Source organism: Crocodylus porosus, unplaced genomic scaffold (genome assembly GCF_001723895.1).
Source record: "Crocodylus porosus isolate Cpor-Errol unplaced genomic scaffold, CroPor_comp1, whole genome shotgun sequence".
Classification (NCBI taxonomy): domain Eukaryota; kingdom Metazoa; phylum Chordata; order Crocodylia; family Crocodylidae; genus Crocodylus; species Crocodylus porosus.
Genome location: NW_017728917.1, coordinates 20,445,065 through 20,464,663, shown reverse-complemented (window position 1 = coordinate 20,464,663; position 19,599 = coordinate 20,445,065). Strand labels below are relative to the sequence as shown.

Here is a 19,599-nt window from a genome sequence, read left to right as displayed (position 1 = left end):
CGGAGGTGGTTCAAGCACCTACATTGAACACCTTCAAGAGTAAATTGGATGCTTATCTTGCTGGGATCTATGACCCCAGCTGACTTCCTGCCCTTTGGGCGAGGGGCTGGACTTGATCTTCTGAGGTCCCTTCCAGCCCTAATGTCTATGAAATCACCACTCATCATAACTTTTTTCTTCTGTTTTCATAAACATGGCTATATCTTATACAACACAACCAACTTCATTATGATATTCAATTTATAATATTTTCTTAAATTATGTATAGGGCACATTAGTGATGAAACGCAAAGCCATTTAAATAGCTAAAATTTTTGTGCATTTCATAATATTTCTGCTCTTTTCTGCTGTTTAGGTTTAGGGGATTTTTTTTTTTTTGGTTTGTTGTTTGTTAACATTGGTGACATCTTGGAATAAGGATATCCTACTTGAAGACGCAATTACTCCAGCCTTTCTGTATAGGTGCTAACTCATGAACGTGTTCTGACCCCAAGAAAAATGACTTTTACCGGTAGTAACAGAGGTGTTAGCATGTTGCAACTTGAGAGAGGTAGTTAGCCATGTTAATAGGAAGTCAGGCAGGGAAGAGTAGTAAGGCATGAGTGATGTATTCATCCTAAAGTTTCTTGCAATCTAAACTAGGGGTGGGCGAGATATGGCCTGTGGACCATATCTTGCCCGCCAGCTGATTAGATCTGGCCCATTGTCAGGCACCCACCAGTTGACTGAATTTGGACCACAGCTGTCCCCATGATGCTCCACATGGGGCTGAGCTCTGCCGGCTCCCATGTGGGGCAGGCAACGCCATCATAGTCTCATGCCTGCACCCTCCCTGCACGTGCTAGACAGCACTACCCTGGTCCTGGCCAGTACATACAGCTTCCTGGCAGGTGCTTGGCTCCCCACCAGCCCCGAGCAGCTCTTCCTCCTGTCCCTGCTGCAACACTCCATGCAACAGGTAACATGGAAAGCCATGGGGATTCCTGCCGGGCAGTAGATGCCCTGCCAGGCAGGGTGGAGGGAAGCTGCAGCCAGGTGGCTCTTGCCCTATTATGTGGGGTCTAGCTCCCAGCCACCTTCCACCCACTTAGCTGCCTGCCTGGTGTGATAAGCAGCCACCTGTGGGTGCCTGAGTGGGTGGAAGGCATCTGGGAGTTGGAGCTGAAGTCTTTTCCACTAGGGCAGGAGCCTCCCATTTATAGCTTCCTCCCCCCCCCCCCGCCGGCTGCTGCCCAGCATGTGTCCTCATGGTTTCCCTGTGCTAGCTGCTGCCTGGAGCAGTGCAGCAGGGGTAAGGAGGAGGTGGAGGAGCTGCTGGAGGTGGATGAAGCCAAGCAGTACCTGGGTGGGTGCCGCAGCAGCCCTCCTGGGAAGCTGGCCCTCTCTGGCCAGGGCCAGAGCGGTGCTGTCTGGAAGGTGCAGAGCTTCAAGTCGCATCCTCTTTTATTCTAGCGTTCAGTCAAGGCACTTTTACTAGAGATTTTCAAAAACTGCAGGGGAGAAACATTTGGCCTTAGCTCCCCTCTCTCTCTACATAAGTTCATCTTTGGGGTGTCCACAGCAGTGATATCATCTAGTGCAGGAATGCAGGTGTGGGCTGCCCCAGGCGGGAGCAGGTGGGGCTCAGTTCCAGCAGAGTGCTATGGGCTGGATGGTGGGGCAGACTGAACCTGCATCTTCACCACACCAACTGAGCGAGCTCTGCTGCATGCATGCTCTGCCCCTCCCTTCTCCTTTTCTCCCCCCAACCTGGGTGGCTTTCAGGACCTAGCAGGCAGACAGCCCCCCCCCCACACACACACGCGCGCGTTCATTACACCCACCCAACCCACATGCCCATACCCCCACACAACCCTCCACCACTCCTCCTTCCACCTCCCCACACACACTCCCCACCTCCCACAGCCCTCCCCAGTATACAAGAGTAAGACTTTATTTTCAGCTATTATGCAATTACCTCCATGTATGTACTACTAAAAAATCCCCCCATAAACCAGGACAAAAATATTTGTTAAAATAAAATGCATATATTAAATTATATAAGGTATAAAGTGTATAAAGTAATGATAAAAGTATAGTAGATGTTTGATGTTTTTAATATGCTTTGTTTTTAAACTCTAATATATTACAGTGATACCTTATGAAAGATTATGTTTGTGGCCCTTGACAGCTCGCCAACACTCATTAAGTGGCCTTCCAGCTGAAATAATTACCCAACCCTGGTCCAAACAAAGACCAAGGGTAATTCTCAGTTAGAAAAAAGTAGACTACCCTTTGTTAAAAAGAAAAAAGGGGAGGGGGAAAAAAACCCACACCAGGTCATCTTCACTTGACATAAATAAAAATGTACCAACACAAGCCTGTCTTTAAAGATGAACTGAAAAATCTGTTCTTTAAGTAAATAGTTTGTTACAGTAAGCTAGTTTGCTGTACTGGTGTGTCTTGCCTTCTCATTGGACAGTCGCTGGATAATACAATAGTTAAAAACTACTTGTACTTTCATGAAAAAGTAAAGCTGAAATCTTTACTTGCTTTTCTATTCTGATAATAGAAATGCATATATTTAGCAAACTGTGCATCTGGTTTGCCTCCTAAGTCCCTTTCTAAAATAAAGTGGTCACAAGATGCTAACAGCATTGTATTAAATGTCACTTAATATTCCCTGAATGTGATCCAGGTTCTGTCACCCTTAGTCATGTTGGGTTATAACTCGCTACAAAATTACAGAGTAATCTTATGCTTAATTCAGAGGGTGATAATCTGTTCCTGTTAGTTTATAAAAATGGACGAATTGAAACAAACTGTTCACTATTTGTTTTGAAATACACTAATGCTTCATTGCACTTTGCATGGATTTACATGTTTTTAGCTCTCAGATTGCTTACTGCTGTTAAATTGTTGTATAGCACAGGAGGACCTTAGTCACTAAAAGTAGATAATGTTACCGGTATCAGCTTTGAATTGTTTCACTTGTGTTTGAATGAGGTTGCTTCTATTTGCCACTGCTTCGTCAGTTAAAAATAAAATAAAATTGAGCTATAGTTCATGACGTTTATGTTAAAATACTTTGTCCACACAGACTAAAACACAACAAACCTTTATGGTGGGCTAAGCATGTTTTTTAACCTTAATGTTAATTGCAATAAATAATAAAAAAGAGAGACTGTTGAAATAAGTACCACCCCCCCCCCCAGGAAGAGGAGACAGGTCAAAAAGACTCATTTCTCTCTAGATGGCTTTCAATTTTTACCATTCAGGGAATTGTAGAAGTTCCAAAATCATCATCATTTGTTGTCAGAGCCAGGCTACAAGCTTATCCTGAGTAATTGCTTCATGGCGTTGACTGCCACTGGAATGGATGAGTCATTTTTGTCTTTATATCAGGCAGGTGGTAGCTAATCCGAGTGTGACATTTTCGAAGCCTGCAGGCAGATTTCCCCAGTTGCTCGCACCCTTCCCTGGGAGCAGCTGCAGCTGGTATATGACTGAAATGCTGTCTTTATCCCAAACCTCAGTAGAGTTTTGGAATGGCATCTACCAGGGAGGGACAAATGGACTGTCCTCTCAACAACAACAAAAAAAGACCCACCACACACAATCCAGAATGAAAGGCTGATAGTGTCTCTCCTGTAGATTTTTTTTTTTTCCTGCAGCCTTAAGGATCTGCTCCACCCATCTGCATGCTCAATGACAGTTTCTATATTCAGGCTTGAAAGAGGGGTAGAACCAGCTCTGACCTTGCTTACTTTAGAAGCCCTGCAGACTCCTGAGACCAGAACCCAAGAATGATTCTTCCAGGAGTTCAGAGACTCAAACTGCACATCACAAGTTGATGCACTTGTTATATTAGATAGTCTCTCTGCTGTCTTCTAGTTGTCTCCTTTGTTTTTTTGTTTTTTTTTAAAGGAAATTCATAACCTAGTTAGGTAACATCTTTTCTTCTTCTGTACTCTTATCTACAAAGGTTCTTTTTGAAGGCTTCTCCAAAAAACTTGCTAAACACAACCATAGCACTTGGGGAACAGGCTTTTTAGCCTTTTTCTCTGTTTCAAGGCATCTCTGCAGCTCTAGGAATAGAAACAACCTCACTGTTCTTTCACACTCCCTGTCACAAAGGGGTTGCTTGCAAAAGGAATGGGTTAGCCTGGATCCTGACTGGCCTTCTGTTGTGTCTTTCTTCATAGAATAGCACAGGAGGGAGTTGGTTGGTATCCCCAGTAGAACAAAATCTTAGATATTTACTCCAGAAAGGCAGATTCCTTTGGAAGATTCTGTGTGGGGTTCCATTGTTTCCCTGGAGGATGATTGGGAAGAAATTGGTTTTGTTCATTTTCCTTTTGAGAAGATGGTGTGTAAATGTGTGATTCTCCCAAGAACTTCATGATCCTCAAACTGGACTCTGGAGAGCTACAGCCTTTGTCCATCTCACCTAAATATTCAAAGTGCTAAGATTTACTTCTGGAGGTTGTATTCCTTTGTGACCAGCTCAGTAGGAACGTAATGTACTATTTATAGTCATTTACATTTTCTACACTATATGCTTCCAGTGTGACAGTCCAGTAGTTTATGGAAATCTAAGGAGGCGAAGCCATTTTCTTCAAGCTGTTGTCTTTGGCTGTGTCCTCACCATAAACTGTTCAGCAGCAGCACTCTCAAGTTTGCTTCAGAGGAATTGCTTGAGAGAGAATTGAGGAATTATTTTATTAATTCCTCAAGCTAATTGGTGTCCAAGCCAAATAGCTGTCCCCAAGCTAATTGGTCTGTCTGCACAGTTGTGGCTACATTGCTTCCAGTGAATAAGCATCCATTTCCAACACGTCTACTTCCTTTCAGATCTCCCTTGCCCAGGAGGCTTTAATTTCACTATCTTCTTCCAATATCATGTCTAGAGCACAGCATACAGGAGCCACTGTGGGCAAGTTCTGCCATGATGCCATCTGCTTTATTCATGCTGTTCTGAGCAATTTTAGGCCAGATTTACATGCATCTATTGGTGCATGCAGCCTGTTAGTAGATAAATTCTCAAAGGGTTTTTTGCACAGAAATTTAAAGAATACTTCCCCCCACCCTTTGCTTTGCATTTTTTGGTGAGAGGTCCACTTTCTGTGGGTTATATTCCCCCAGTTTCTCACTTTCTCCTAGCTCATCTTTAGTTTCTCCATACTGTATCTTGGTATGGTTTTGTCAGACTTGTGATGGTGCCTTTCAACAAGCAAATATCAAGAATCTCTTGCTTTGATAATTTTGTATTCTTTGAATGGATGATATCACTAGTGTGGACACCCCACAGATGAACTTAAGTAGACAGAGAGGGGAGTGCAGGCCAAATGTTGCTCCCTTTCAGTTTTTGAAGATCTCAAGTGAGAGTGCCTTGACTGCAAGCTAGACTAAAAGAGGACACGACTTGACATGCATCTAGGTAACCTAGTACAAGAGATAATGGCACATCACTGTGAACTAGTATTGAGGTGAGAGAGATGTCTTTAGTCATGACAAACCACATGCTATTTGTTTGGAAATCTACTAAGTCTATGTAAGATGGCAATAATGATATGAAATTTTAAGAAAATGGTGTAATCATCATTTAAACCCTGAAATTCTTCATGAAGATTACTTGTGCACATTCTTCTGTTGAGTCATAAGGGAAGATGATCGACTAAGCAAACTTTCTGTAGTAGAGTTTTAAAGTTGTAATGTTGCTTTGATTTCTATGCTTATTCCTTCTATATCATTATGTATCTTTTTAATCTCTATACAACTGAGTGTCTCCCAATCTGTACTTCACCATTTGTCTTTTGTTTTCCCCCTCACGTTATCCTGTACTCCACATCTCTTGTCCTTTTCCAATATGAGCTCTCAGTTGTGAGCCTTCTAACCCTTTTCATTACCACCGAGGTACTCCTATCGCACCTTGTTGCTTCTCCACAAGTAGGACATGAGGCTAAACATCTAGTTGCTTTGTCATCTAACGGCATCCCATTCTGTTTAAAGCTCTTGCTTCTCTGCTAGAATCCAGCAGGGCAGGGGCACAGGAAACAGACAGAGAGGCAGCCTGAAACCTGTTGCCACCGTAGCTCTTCCCAGCCAATAAGAGAAATTGCAAGGGAATATTCCCTGATCCGTGTCTAAAACATAGCCAGATGCCAAAGATGGATGGTAGGAGAGAGACTTGTAAGATGCAAGACACATGGCAGTTCTGAGAATTGGAACCACTAGATGTTTTTTAAGTTTGAAGGACCTTTGTGGAAGCACCTTTCATGAAGTTACCAGCTAGTTACTAGGTCAACAGTTCTAACAATTCCTTCCTTCATAAATTCATACTTAGTCTCCATGTGTCCTTCTTTTTTGCCTTTACGTGCTCTATGGTGTGGCTGTAATTGAGCAACAAACTTGCCAATTCCTTAAGTGTTCATGCACATTTGCTAGCATATGATGTAGACAAGCAAACCCCATCCCTTAACTACTGCATACAGATAAGGAGCTTCCCACATCTAAATTGGGCAGTTTACAAAAGTATGTTTAGTTAGCACCAAAACAGTTTTGTTTGGCAAATCTCAGAGTTTTTAGATATAGAGATCTTTTTTTAGATTCTCCCTGCCTGTTGACACCACCTGCAATTTGTTTCTAGATTGTCACAGTACCAGGCATGGAAGTCTACGGTGGAAGTAAATGCTTAAACCTTTGGGTTTTTTTATAAAATAGCTTTTTCTAAGAAGTTCTGCCTAACTTATTTAAAATAAAATTAGTCCTTCATTAATTTCCTGGAGGACTGAAGAATTTGACTGTGGAAGCTATTCAGCAAATTGTAGAGCAAAGGTCTAATATAAATTCTGCTGTGTTCATTATGCTTTATATTACAGCAGACTTTTGATAATCTGCTTCTCTTGCTATGTCAGACTAAAAAAAAGTTTTTTTGTTCAAGCATGGTCATAGAGTAATATTATCAGCTTTTAATTTGGTCATGGAATGTAGACTGTGTAGACGTGTACAGGGAAATGCTTAACTTGAGCTGGGATAGTAACACTTGTTTTGTTTGGCAGACAAGCTCATGGACGAGGGACATCTAACCAAAGTGGAAGAAGCAAAGCTATTAAAAGGTTAGACTTCTCGGTTATATAACTGTTTTCTTTAAAATGTGCTTTACATATTCTGAATGATGCTTTGTCACAGTTTCTGATTTACTATTGGTGGTTTATTAAATATTTGAATTAGTCTTTTCTTTTTTCTTTTTTTTAAAGACCCTAAAGGGGCTATATATTTGTATCCGCTGAACCTCCACTTCATGGATTAGTTTAGCAAAATGTCTTGATGAAAGTATTATTGATGGGTAGGGATGCATGAAAGACTAGTCTCGACTGACTTGACTGATTTTTTTTTCTTTTTCAAAGTTTTTTATTAGGGGGTTTGGGGTTTTTTTTGTCTTTTAAAGGCTGGGGTGTGTTTTAATGAGCTTGGGTAGCCTCTCAAACTGGGATTGTTCACTGTAATGAAAACCAGGAAACATTGTCTGGCCTTAACAGTTAGGAGGAAAAGTGAAGTGTGTGCTTTAACTTGTTAATAATTTAAGTAACATGGTGTTAAATTGATCTCCATCCTTATAAACCTGCTTTTAAAAACAAGAGCATATGAAGGTGCTTGCTTCCCTTAAGAAACAGAACGTTAACAAACTTTTTCTTTTAAAAAGCACTCAAATGCCTATGTTCCACTTAGATCGCTAAGTATTGATCAGTCCTAAATTCCAAAGTCAAAATCAAGACTGCTACAAATGTGTATAACTAATCTGATAGTTCTTTGTTTTGTTAACTGTTAGCTATTTGATTATTTTCTGGCAGTAAATTGATAGCTGACACTCATTACTTATTTTTTTAATGCTTTTCATAGATATGGTTCAGTATAGGATAATTTCTTTTAACTTCTCTGTCCTTCACTCATCACTGATTTTTTTTTTTATTTTTAAAACAAATTTTGGTCATTTTAGGGTCCAGCATTTTGTTCTTTAAACCCTATTAGTTAAAATCTAGATTTCTTTTCTGTTATCTTCTTTGTGCAGTTACATTTTAGCTTGTTTCTGAGCTTGTATAAACTACTGACAACTTGCTTTATTTGCCTTATTTGGCAAAAGAATGCATACAATAAACACAACTGTAACTTCACACTTGCATGCCAATTATCTTGCAAAATGGTGAGTTATTTTTAGTATTGATGTCAGTGCATTCCATCTCATCTAATAAGTGTCATGTCATCAATTTCAAAAGATTTTATCTTTTTAAACTGTATTGAAAGTTGAGGAAAATGTGCCACTAGAGTGCTACATAAAAATGAATATTTTTATTAAAATGCTATTCTTGCAAATTTTGAAAAGGTGAGTATAGTTTAATTACTGATATACTAAGTAATATTCACTTAGCTAGACTCTGAAATATGTTTAATTGATGTAAACCTAGAATAACTAGTGAATTTTCCCTCATGATTTTGCTAGTGCACCTCAGTCCTGACCTGTAAATGGCTCTATTGTTTTCAGTATTGACTGTGACAGCTTAACCAAGGATAATCAAAAAGTCCTCCACATAAAAATTTGCTGACTGTTGTGTGTAGCTCTGCACTAACAGCCTCCAAAGCAGAAGTCGTGCAACTGCATGCTACCATTGGCAAAGCAGTGGTAGTGTGTTTCAGCTTAGCAGTCTTGTGTCACAGAGAAACCCATTAGGGCATCGGTGCAAAGCAGTTCTCAATGAGAAAATGAGATTGTCACCAAAGTCCCTTGTATTTTGTTGAATCCTACTTTTTTTCTTGGACCTACTGAGCCATTTAAGCCTTTGCCCTCTGCCGTTTCAGGTTTAGAACTGTCACATGATTTTAGTAAGATCCAGTAAAGTCGAACCCTGTTCAAGGATTCAGAGTTTTGAAGGAGGGCTTGGGGGGGTACAGAGTCCAGGTTTGGAATTAGTATTTTGCCTCCCATTTTGTATTGAATAAGAAATTCCATTTCCATATATGGCCATGTGGAAACCTGAATAAACCAGATGCCAGAATTGTTCATATTAATGTTTCTCAAATGACCACTGACATAACTCATGTGCATGGCTTTTTACAACTAGTTTTGACTTTAGTGGCTTGTCTTTAAGGAAAATTATATTGCTTTGGTTAGCGTTATGGCAAGATTATAAGTATTCAGTAGTGTAATGTTCCTTTGTCTAAATATGAGAAAATACTTTAAAAACATTAGATGTTTTATGCCTGAGAGAGAGAAGAAAAAAAAAAAAAAGTACTATTCCTATTTTCCAGGCAAACAAATTAGAGCTTAAGCAATTTGTCTATAGTGAATTATGAAGTTTAAATTAGAGCCATTAGTGTCAGGTCTCCTAAACCCCTAGTCTTGTGCTCTGCTCACCAGTCCACCCTTCCCCTGTGTGGATGGTTGTGCAACCTTTGTTAACAGATGGATGTAAATCAGCCAGAATGAGACACCTTGCTGGCTTGTTTTTAGTTTCCTCTGTTTCACACACACCTGGGTATTCTGGGGCAGCAAGCATGTACAGTTTTATTTTCTTTGTCCTGGAGGAAAGGGGAAAAGTGTTTTCCATCATTAACTTGTCTGGGTCTAGTCTTCTTGTCAAGGTTTGCTGCTTGTGGTTTGGTTTCTTTCTCTTCATCAGTTCTTTCAGGTTGTTTTCTGGCATAAAACGCTAAGCTCACAATGCTGAATTGTTTGGGGGTTTTTTTCACATGATTCAGCCTGCCAATCCTAATGAATTTTCCATGCATCTATTTGTCTATAATTGCACGGTCTCCTTCCTTCTTTCTGTCCAGATCCCTTGTTTGCATGTACTGTATTAGTAGGTGAAGAAATGCTGTGTACTTGTAGGGAAGAAAAGATTGTTTTGCTGGTAACATTATAATAGCTCTGTTTAAATCCTTCATTACTTAAGTCATGCTTTAGAAGAAGTGTCCACTAATTTGGGGTAGGCAGCCAAACCAAGGCAGAGTGTATTCAGCCAAAAATTCATTATATATACCTCAAGTCTTTGTTAAGGGCATAATTTGTAACTGACACATCCTTAATGTTTTTTGGTCCAGACCTGCGGTGTCTGTTTAATGAGGTGTGCATCCATCTGAGCTACCCTGAAGTTTGGAAATAAAATTAAGGAGGCATGTAAAAATGAATCTTTAGCCTCTTTGAGTTGAGAAGACAGGTGCATGGGCAAGAGGATGAATTTGTATAATTAAGCCCTTCTCATTGTTCTCCTCATTTAGCCCCTTGACCTAACTAAAATGTTATTTTCTGTGGCCATGGTACATGTCATGTTAATATATTATGAGCAAAGCATGGGAAGGCTGTTTCACAAGCCCTTCAGAGGTGCTTTAGTGGAAGGGATGTAGCTCATTTCCTAGTAATATAACAAAAACTTAAAATGACTTATAGTTATTAATTTTTATGTTGATCATGTTACAGATTCTTTATTTATGGTTCATTTCCTATTCTTATTCCATTACAATGTATACAGGCACCTGTTACTGTTATTTTACGTGTCCAAAATGCTGCAAAATAGGGTTTTGTTCTTAATAGCTGTTTCTTTCCTGCATACTACAATATCTGTATTGTTCTAGAAAGGTTGTTCTATTTTTTTTCCTGATTTGTTCCCTGAATGATGGAATAAAACAATCGGCTTTTACGCTGGGTTCCAACTGGCATGAGTACAGCTTTAAACAAAAGCTCTGGCTATGTGTGAGACTGCTACATCCCGTGACAGACGATAGCATTTGAGATGTGACCCTATGGTTATTCAGTCAGTTTTGGAGGACTGTAAAAGACCTAAGGAAAATTTTGGCTCCTTTAAAGAACAAATGTGCCTGTCTTCTGAAGTTCTGCACTTGCAACTTAGAAGTAATGGCAGACCTAGAATTTATAGTGGGGGTGGGGGGTAGTTGTATGGAACATAGGTGAATTTTAATTGAGCTTCCTCTTGTTTCCTACAGAAAACCAAGCAAAAGCAAAAGAATCTGATTTGTCAGACACACTCAGCCCAAGCAAGGAGAAAAGCAGTGACGACACTACAGGTAAGTGTTCGATATAAGCTTCTGCAAGATTGCATTGCTTTCAAGTGTTCTCTTTTCATCTAGCATTAAGCTTATCATTAAGAATTTATTAAATTGAACCAACTGCATCTTTTAAGTAGAGAACATTATTTGATTTTTGCATCTTGCTGCCCTGGAGCTAATTGTAAGGGGCGGAAGAAACGGTGAAAGTTCCTCTGATCTGTTTACAGAATCTGATTACAGAACTTGACTTCAGTCTACCCAGTGCAATGTAACGTCTTTTTTTTTAGATGCCCAGATGGATGAACAAGAGCTAAATGAACCTATTGCTAAAGTATCGCTTCTAAAAGGTAAACAGAAAATTACTTTTTAAAATTTTGGATGCATTAAGAAAGGTCTACGTTTTACGTAACTTGTGCATTTTGATTGTTCCATTTCTTCATGTAGAAGAACTTTAATAAGCAAAGCGCATGACGTGTATGTAAGAATGTAATGGTGCTTTGCATCTGCAGTCCTTCATGCACAGGAGCCAAAAAATAACTTGCAATATGTAAATTTACCCAGATTTGATGTGTAATATTGGGTCTCAAAGAAGGAAAGAGTTAATTTATTGGCAGAGTTCAGTTTGGCTACCCTTTGAAATTCTCCTGGTGTCTTATAGGGAATGATGGATACCTTGTATTGGGGACGCATTGCTTTTACAATTTAATACACTATTTTTTTTCTTTAAAAAGTTCTGGAAGATTAACATAGTTGTACATATTTTTTTGGTTTTGATGAAAATAGTTAACAGTGGAAATGATCTAGCCGATCATCTAGTTCACTTTTTGTAATATGTAAGTTCACCCCTACTGAATGTCTGTGTGTGTGCTTTACTTAGCCCCATTTCTGCTTATTGCATATGAAAAAATAGTACTTTGGCCTATCAGACCACAAAAAAAATCACGTATGTTGATGCTTTCAGGCACTGAAACAGAGATGCTCTATCTAGTTACTTTTCTTTATCAGGCCACTCCCTTGCTGTTGCTATTTTCTTTAACTCTTCTGGGTTACCCGTTGTTCCCGTATTGACCTTCTGTATTTAAAAGTTCAAGTAGTCATCACCAAGTTTATAAATTATTGCAAAGCAGGAATATAATTTCATTATTGTATTTTGGTTTGTTGAATCTGTTTCGTCTTACCTCCCTGCAGAAGCAGTTGTGCTCTTGAATTATTTTTAATGATTTTAGTAATAGGAAAACTCTGTTTATTTACCAGATGATATTTTCCCTTGCGTTCCCATCTTGTGAGATTTGTTAGCAATAAACTAGCAATATCTGTTATAATTCTCATCCATAGCTGCTTATTAGCCAGTCATTTTATTCAACACAGCTTGTCAGAGCATTTATTGCTTTTAAGATCTTACGTGCCACTTCAGGGCTAGCAGTTGGTTTTGCTGTGCCTTAATACAGTGGTTCTGAACCTTTTTCATACTGGGACCCATCTGCCAAGATTATTGGCTTCTCCTGACCCATGCCCCCTGGCCCTCGCTGCGCCCAGTCCACAGTCTCCTGCCCCCCCCTCCCATGCTGGTGCCCTTCACTCCTGATCTGCTTTCTCTTCCCCCCTCCAAGCCCTGCCAAAGGGGGTTCCCCGCTGCCTCCATCCTGCTTGGGCCAGAGTGTGAGCAATGAGTGCAGGCCCGTGCATGTATGTGCACTGCTCCGTGCCACTGGCCCCAGACATGTAGCTCCCTGTTGCAAAGCACCACCCCCACCTCATTCCCTCACTGATTCTTTCCCTGTTCCCCTTGCCCTACCTCAGCCACTGTCCCCAGTGCTGGCATGCAGGTACACACAGACATGTACACATACATATGTGTGCAAGCACAACCTCCCTCCCTTGCCCCCCCAAACAGGCATGCACAACCTCTCCCCTCCCCCCCCCCTGTGCGCACGCACACACACATGCCCAACAGTCCCTTGGACTTCCATCCCCTGCTCCCCATGCTTACCTGCATCCAGCAGCTGGGGCTGCTCCCACAACCTGGCCTTTCTCTTTGCTGGCCACATGTATCTGCCCACTGCCTCCAATCATCCCAAATAGCTGCTTGCAGGCTGGAACAGTGCCAGCCTGCTTGGGGGAACCCGTGCATTCATGTGTTTTGCTGGGCACCTGCTCATGACCCTTTCAAATATTCTTGCAACTCACTTTTGGGTTGCGACCCACCAGTTGAGAAGTGCTGCCTTAGTAGAAATATAGGAAGGCAAAAGCCTTTGTTCTTATCAGATTCTTAACATTTCCTTTAGCAATATGCTCACTACTTGTATAATGTAGTTTACATGCTCTGGATTTCAAAATATTGAAGAAAACTGAAGTTTTAATTAAGTTTCTTTGGTTTCATTTGGACAACATGTCTGCTGCCCCCCGAGTTATGATATTGGATAGGGTCATTCAAAAACTCTGGAAATTAACTGTTGTGGGAGTTGTACAGATTTGTCTTAATTAAATTGTTTCCCCAGATAGTCTTCAAGCTGTGCCTGGACATGGGGTGACTAGAAAGCAGAATGTACCCATGGTTCTGAGTGTAGATTTCACACTAGGACGCCAAGAAGCCTTCTGCGAGGGCAGCTACACAGACGGAGCTATCTTGGTGCTTTATTTGTCTAGGTTCCATCATTGTGGAGAAGTTTTGGTCTCGGTTGAGTTTTTTCTTTTTCCTACGATGGTTTTAATGCGCATTATAATTTATTTAGTGTCTAATTCGGACATTAGAAAGTGCAGTTATAAATTGCATAGAAGGTCTTTCTGCAAGTTTCCCTCATACCACGTGTTATGCCTGACTAGTTTGAGAAATGGGTAGTCTCCCTAAGTCTGAACTGTAGTTCTTGGTTTTAGCCAAATTGGAGAAAAGTAAGTGTCTTGTATGCCTTGAGAATGCTTTAGCACAGATTGTTCTGACTTTCTAACAGCACTTCTAAGTCCAGCCCTAGAGGCAAAGTAGAAGTATGCAAAAGGAAGGCATAACCTATTCTTTTAAGGCTTGTATAGGATAGGAGCTCTCCTAGCATCTACTAAGCAGTAGTAGATGTATTGTACTCAGCACAGACGCCTTTATGTCCCTGAAGCAGTTATCTTTGCATAAAACTCGAAATGCCTTTCTTAAATCTGTTTGAACGTTGAACCATGGAGCTACATAGATGATAGCCATTGAGAAACTACTGACAGAGACTGCTATTGTAGGAATATACTTTATCCCTTTCTAGATATGCTGGAGTTTGGAAATCTTATGTACTAGCAGTAACTTTTTTACATCCCTTTCAGTTCATCAGAGTTTCAGAATTCTTGAAATGGGTCTACTTATTTCTCACTTTTCAGAAATTTCTTATCTTCCCAGATTCTGTTGCAGGTGTGTGTGTATATCTGTAAACATACATCTGTGTATCTGCTTTTTTTTTTAGCTTTGCCTTTTGACAAAATTATTTGATTTGCTACTGTAAGTCACACTTGCTTGTGAGATCAAAAAGCATAATTTTGTTGAAAAAAATGAAGTATACCTAATTATATGATCATAGTTAGAATTTTTTTATCAGTAGGATTAAATGATTGAAAAACAAAGGCTTGGGTTTTTCAAAGAACTTCTTTGCCAGTTTAACTTTGTTCCTTTTGAAATAAGTGATACAACTCTTGCTGATTTGTGAGAACGGTTAGGCCAACTTCGAGTGCTTTTGAAAACTGTTTAGCAAGGATACTTTTAATTGCTGCTGTTTGCACTGATTGTTAAACTAGTTAGAGATAGGGATTTTGGGGGCCAGTACCAATATTTAAGGAGGCATATTGGCCGATACTGATCTGATTTCTGATGCAGCTGTAAGTCTGTGGTGAAAGGGGAGTGGGGAGGGAAGGGACATGGGGAGGCAGATTAGTGCTTCCCATAGTGAGAGAGGGAACGGGGCTGGGGCTCGGGTAGGTGCTACCCAGCTGAGGTGGGTTTGGGACGGAGCTGTGGTTCATCTGGGGGCACAGGGAGGGGCAGGGTGGCTCCCACCACTGCTCCCACCGCTTGTCCAGGAGGGCACAGGTGTCGGGGTGCCACTAGATCTGGGTGGGTTCAGCATCACTGCCACCCATCCCAACTGCAACACTGCAGCCTGCCTGAGCCCCAGCCCCACTGCCTCCCTTATCGTGGGGGGCATTGATCTGCCTCCCCCTCCACCATGCCACCTTTCTTCCCCCCCCTCCCCTTTCACCACAACAGACTTACCACCTGCACCCTGCCGGGCTCTACGTCCTGCTGCCTGTGTGCTGCACTGTGACTTCATGCACACATAGGCATTTATTGGTCACATCAGACCAATTTCTGATATTGTCAATTTTCTTGATATTGGTGCTGATCCGATATTGAACTGAAGTATCAGTGCACCTCTACAATTTACATTTTAACTTCACTGGCTTTCTCATATATTCTGGCCTCTGGCTGCTTTACCACTCCATTCAGGAGGAGCACAGACCATCTACAGGCACTTCCGCAGCCTGACAAAGGGCGTTTTTGCCTGAAATAGGGTTATGTGAGGCTTCGGACAGAGCTTCGGATCCGGAGAAGCTTTGGAGGCTTTGGGGTCCGAAGTAGCACATCTGGGTTGAAGCGCTGGCCTCGCTAGGCTTCCCAAAGCAGTTTGGAGCTTCCGAAGCACTTTGGAGCCTCCTTGGAGATCTGGCCATAGGGTATAATGGGGAAACAATAAAATATCTATAACTTTGTTGTTTTTTGTCCAATTTGGATGACATTTTCAGGGGTGGTAGACTCTGCAGAGAGGATGAAACCTGCCAGGTTTCAATAAGATCGGTGCAGGGGTTTGGGAGGAATGGCACCCCAAATTCTTGAAAGCAAAACTCCCGTCATGTGTGTTGCAACACGGGGGTCAAAACTGCAGGGGTGGTAGCTCTTACTGAGGCCACAAAGTCTGCCAAGTTTCAAGAATATTGGTGCAAGGGCTTGGGGGGAACTGCCCCTCAAGCTGCGGACCCTGAAACAAAATATAGTTTGTACTGTTAGACAAAAATACAAGTTATTTTTTTTAGGGGACATAGCTGCCACAGTATCAGGTGCAGTGAAGGATCCCTGTTCAAAAGATTAACTACTATAGCATGTAAACTTTGAACACTACTTTGGCATTCAAGGGGAAAATATGCAAAAATAACATGGTTAAAGAAACTGTAAGAAGTTCAAGAAATGAAATTAATATAAGAATAAGAGAAACACAAGATCTTTCTCTAAAGGGATATGATGGTGTGGTGACAAGATAAATAACTTCTTCTTTAAGGAAAATAATAATTTGAGAAAAGAAGCCAACCAAAACAATTATTTCTGTGGTCTGCTGTAGACCCAAGTGTATAAACAAGTATAAATATTTGTACATAGCCAAAGTAAAACGTAACTAATAACAGTCCTAATTAATGTATCTGGATTCTTCAGTAAAAACAGCTCTGGGTCTTAACTGAAGGTTTTTTTCTATGCTTTAGGTGTTAACTTCAAACCTGTATGAATTCTGACACAGAATTTATAATACATGTAATGCATGCTTTTTGTTTCCCATGACAGATAGCCAGGTTGTCTCATTCTCCTTTTTCTCCTTAGCATTCCCCTGCTCAACCAAACAACTGATGTGCATTGCTTAAAGTTCATCCTTTCCCCTATGTCTTATGATATTTGGCAATATTGTTTACTATGCTGTGCAATCCCTTTCTTGGTTGTCATTTACTTGAAAGATCTTAACTGAGTATGGGCTTTGAGAATCCTAGTCCTCATTTTGCAGAATATTTTGTGCTAGAACTCTGTTTTCCTCCACAGTCTATCATGCCAATTTGCATTCAACTATCAATAAATGATGGAAGTAGCTGATGCACTGTTTTTAGTGAGGAATATCTGTATACATTTGCTTCCTGTATTCTCTATTCTGCTAAAATGTATATTATTTTTTTAAATATATATTGTATTTATTTCAGTCAGTGATGACTTGTTTTAGCCCTTTGGTCCAGTGCTTTGTCTTTTTTTCTTATTCCCAGAAGACTTTATTTTTGCTGTTTAACAAAGATGTTAAAATGATAAAGAACACTTGTGCTGTTGTTGTTCACTTAATTTTATTTGAGCTAAAATATGTGCATGGACATCATTTTAAATTAAGGAAATATAAAAAATGTTAAGAGTAATATCGAAGTGAAACAGCATGCAACTAGATTTTTCTAAGACAAAATCTTCAGTAGTGCCAAACATTTGCTAGTACTATGGATCTCAAATGGTATGCTTGGCATTAGGATCCCATATATTAGGATCATATGTATGTACAAATTCTGGTTTCCTATTTCTCTGTATATTGATTTTAAAATATAATGTAATGTTGCTTTCCTTTCAAAAGTAAAACAAAATGTTAATAAGATATTAAAATTTTCTGCTAACTTCTGCCTAACCCAGTGGTGAGCATTACTATAACTAATGCTGCTTGACTTAAGTCGAAAAACTGTCACTCTTCACATGGCAGTGTAATTTAAGTTGTTTTGCAGGCTCATGGTTTAAATAAAAATGTTCTTTTATCAGATGACTTGCAGGGTGCGCAATCAGAAACTGAGGCTAAACAAGAAATTCAGCATCTGCACAAGGAGCTGATTGATGCCCAAGAGCTTGCTAGAATAAGTAAACAAAAATGTTTTGAACTTCAAGGTGAGACCCAGATAAATTTGACTATATAGGGTACCCATTAAAATGTTACTTAAGTGTTATCCCAAATACTTGTCCTTTTAAATAAATTTAATAAGTAATCTTAAAAGGGAATGCTTGCATTATTTTTTTGTTTGTTTGAACCTACGGTAAATATTCTGTTAGCACAGTGTTTATTTGTATGCTGTTTAAAATGTCAGAAAAAGGTATGTTTATGTAGAAGCTGCAGACAGGTTAGTGGCTTTTATTCCAGTACTTAAATTGCTAGAGACCTAAATTAATCATGATATTCTGTGATCAGTATACATTTAGGTAATTTGATGAAATGCAAAATATTTGAATACGTGAGTATGAATTACTGATGCATTAGGTTAGTCATCCATACTCCCTGCTTGTAGTGTCACCAGTCAGTCTTGGTTTCCTTTTACAGAAAACAGTGTAGTATGCTTCAAATTCATCCTGTTCAGTGTTCTTTTTGAGAAATCTCCACAAGCTTGTTTCTTCTTCCCCTCCCACAGCAATCTACATAATGCAAAATTGCATTTTTAAGGTCAAAAGATGGACAATATTAATTATAAGATTAATTATGCTACAACCAAAAATAATAGAATATTTTATTGAATATAAACTTATTAAACCACTCACATAACTATCAGCTCTGATAACTTTTTGGGATAATTTGATCGATCTAATCTCTCAAAGTCTAAAAAAAAAAAAGAGGGAGATAATTTAAGATTACCTTTTAAACTGACAAATTACAAAACGGAAATAATTTCTTATTAATATTTAACAAAAACTTCAGACAAGTTTCCATTTTCATTTATAGCATTATTGGAAGAAGAGAGAAAAGCATACCGACTGCAGGTTGAGGAGTCCAGCAAGCAAATACAGCTTCTACAAGGTATGAAACAACTGTCTTTCTCCTTGCTCTCTATGTTGCAGGCCCAAAAGGAAAGACTCTTTAATAATTTCTTAATCATCAAATAGCACTGGATAGCTTGCACAGGGAGATATTTACCCATAAGTCTTAGTCTAATTTCTCATGAAATAAGGTGAGAGTTTGTACATTTCTTATATATTAATATACTTCTGATTACTGTTTTTCCCTCCCTAAATAAGTTTTTATTGACACTAGAAAGACTTTCAACTTCAGAGTCTACAATAAGAACTCCTTATTGGACTCATTTCCAGGGTTGCTAACCCAATTTTGTTTGTTGACAATCTGCAAACTTTTTACTGGCAACCAAACTTGTTTTACTGCCGTATGTTTTACATAGCATAAATGTAATTCTTTTGCTGGGCTTTGGATGAGAGCCAGGCTCATATTTAGGGGTTTAATGCTAACTATAGTGTTAAAAAAAATCTTGGGTAGGCAACCCTGCTTGACTGCAGCAATGCTGTTACACTGTGCTGCCCCATCCGAGGAGTCCCCTACTTACCCACATACTGGATGTCCTGACTACACCCCACATCATGATGCCTCCCATCCTTACCCTTGCCTACACTGCACCCCCATCCTGGCATGAACTGACCCCCCTCCAAAGAAGGACTACTGTCTGCCTACCTGTGAGCCAGCAGTGTTGGAGATAGGCAGTGAAATACTGTAGCAGCAGTAACAGCTGCTTGCAGGCTGCCAGTTGGACAGCTCTCCAGTAATGTGTGCTAGCAAAGAATATATATGTCTTTCTCTATTGCTCAGGTAATAGCCTTCTACAAAAGAATGTGGGAAGGAATCTGATTTTTTGGGCCTGCTGTCACTCTGACACAACCCCACAGAAAATGGTCTCCAACCAACCCAAAGCAGTAGGAAAAGTAGGAAATTTGATTCTGGCAGAAAAAAAAATCAACAACTCCCCCCCCCCCGGGGG

At 40.0% G+C, this 19,599-nt stretch overlaps 1 protein-coding gene across 11 annotated transcripts in view; it reads left to right on the top strand.

Annotated features, from left to right (window-relative positions):
* Positions 1-19,599, top strand: part of SLMAP (sarcolemma associated protein) — a 149,303-nt gene that overhangs the window by 108,057 nt on the left and 21,647 nt on the right. For 9 of the 11 annotated variants that reach the window (XM_019536879.1, XM_019536880.1, XM_019536877.1 and 6 more), the window contains 5 exons: positions 7,041-7,097; positions 10,978-11,058; positions 11,328-11,387; positions 17,612-17,734; positions 18,558-18,632. In XM_019536879.1, the coding sequence (XP_019392424.1) occupies positions 7,041-7,097; positions 10,978-11,058; positions 11,328-11,387; positions 17,612-17,734; positions 18,558-18,632 (396 nt within the window). The remainder of the gene's footprint in view (positions 1-7,040; positions 7,098-10,977; positions 11,059-11,327; positions 11,388-17,611; positions 17,735-18,557; positions 18,633-19,599) is intronic. The other 2 variants (XM_019536888.1, XM_019536885.1) reach the window with 1 other exon arrangement.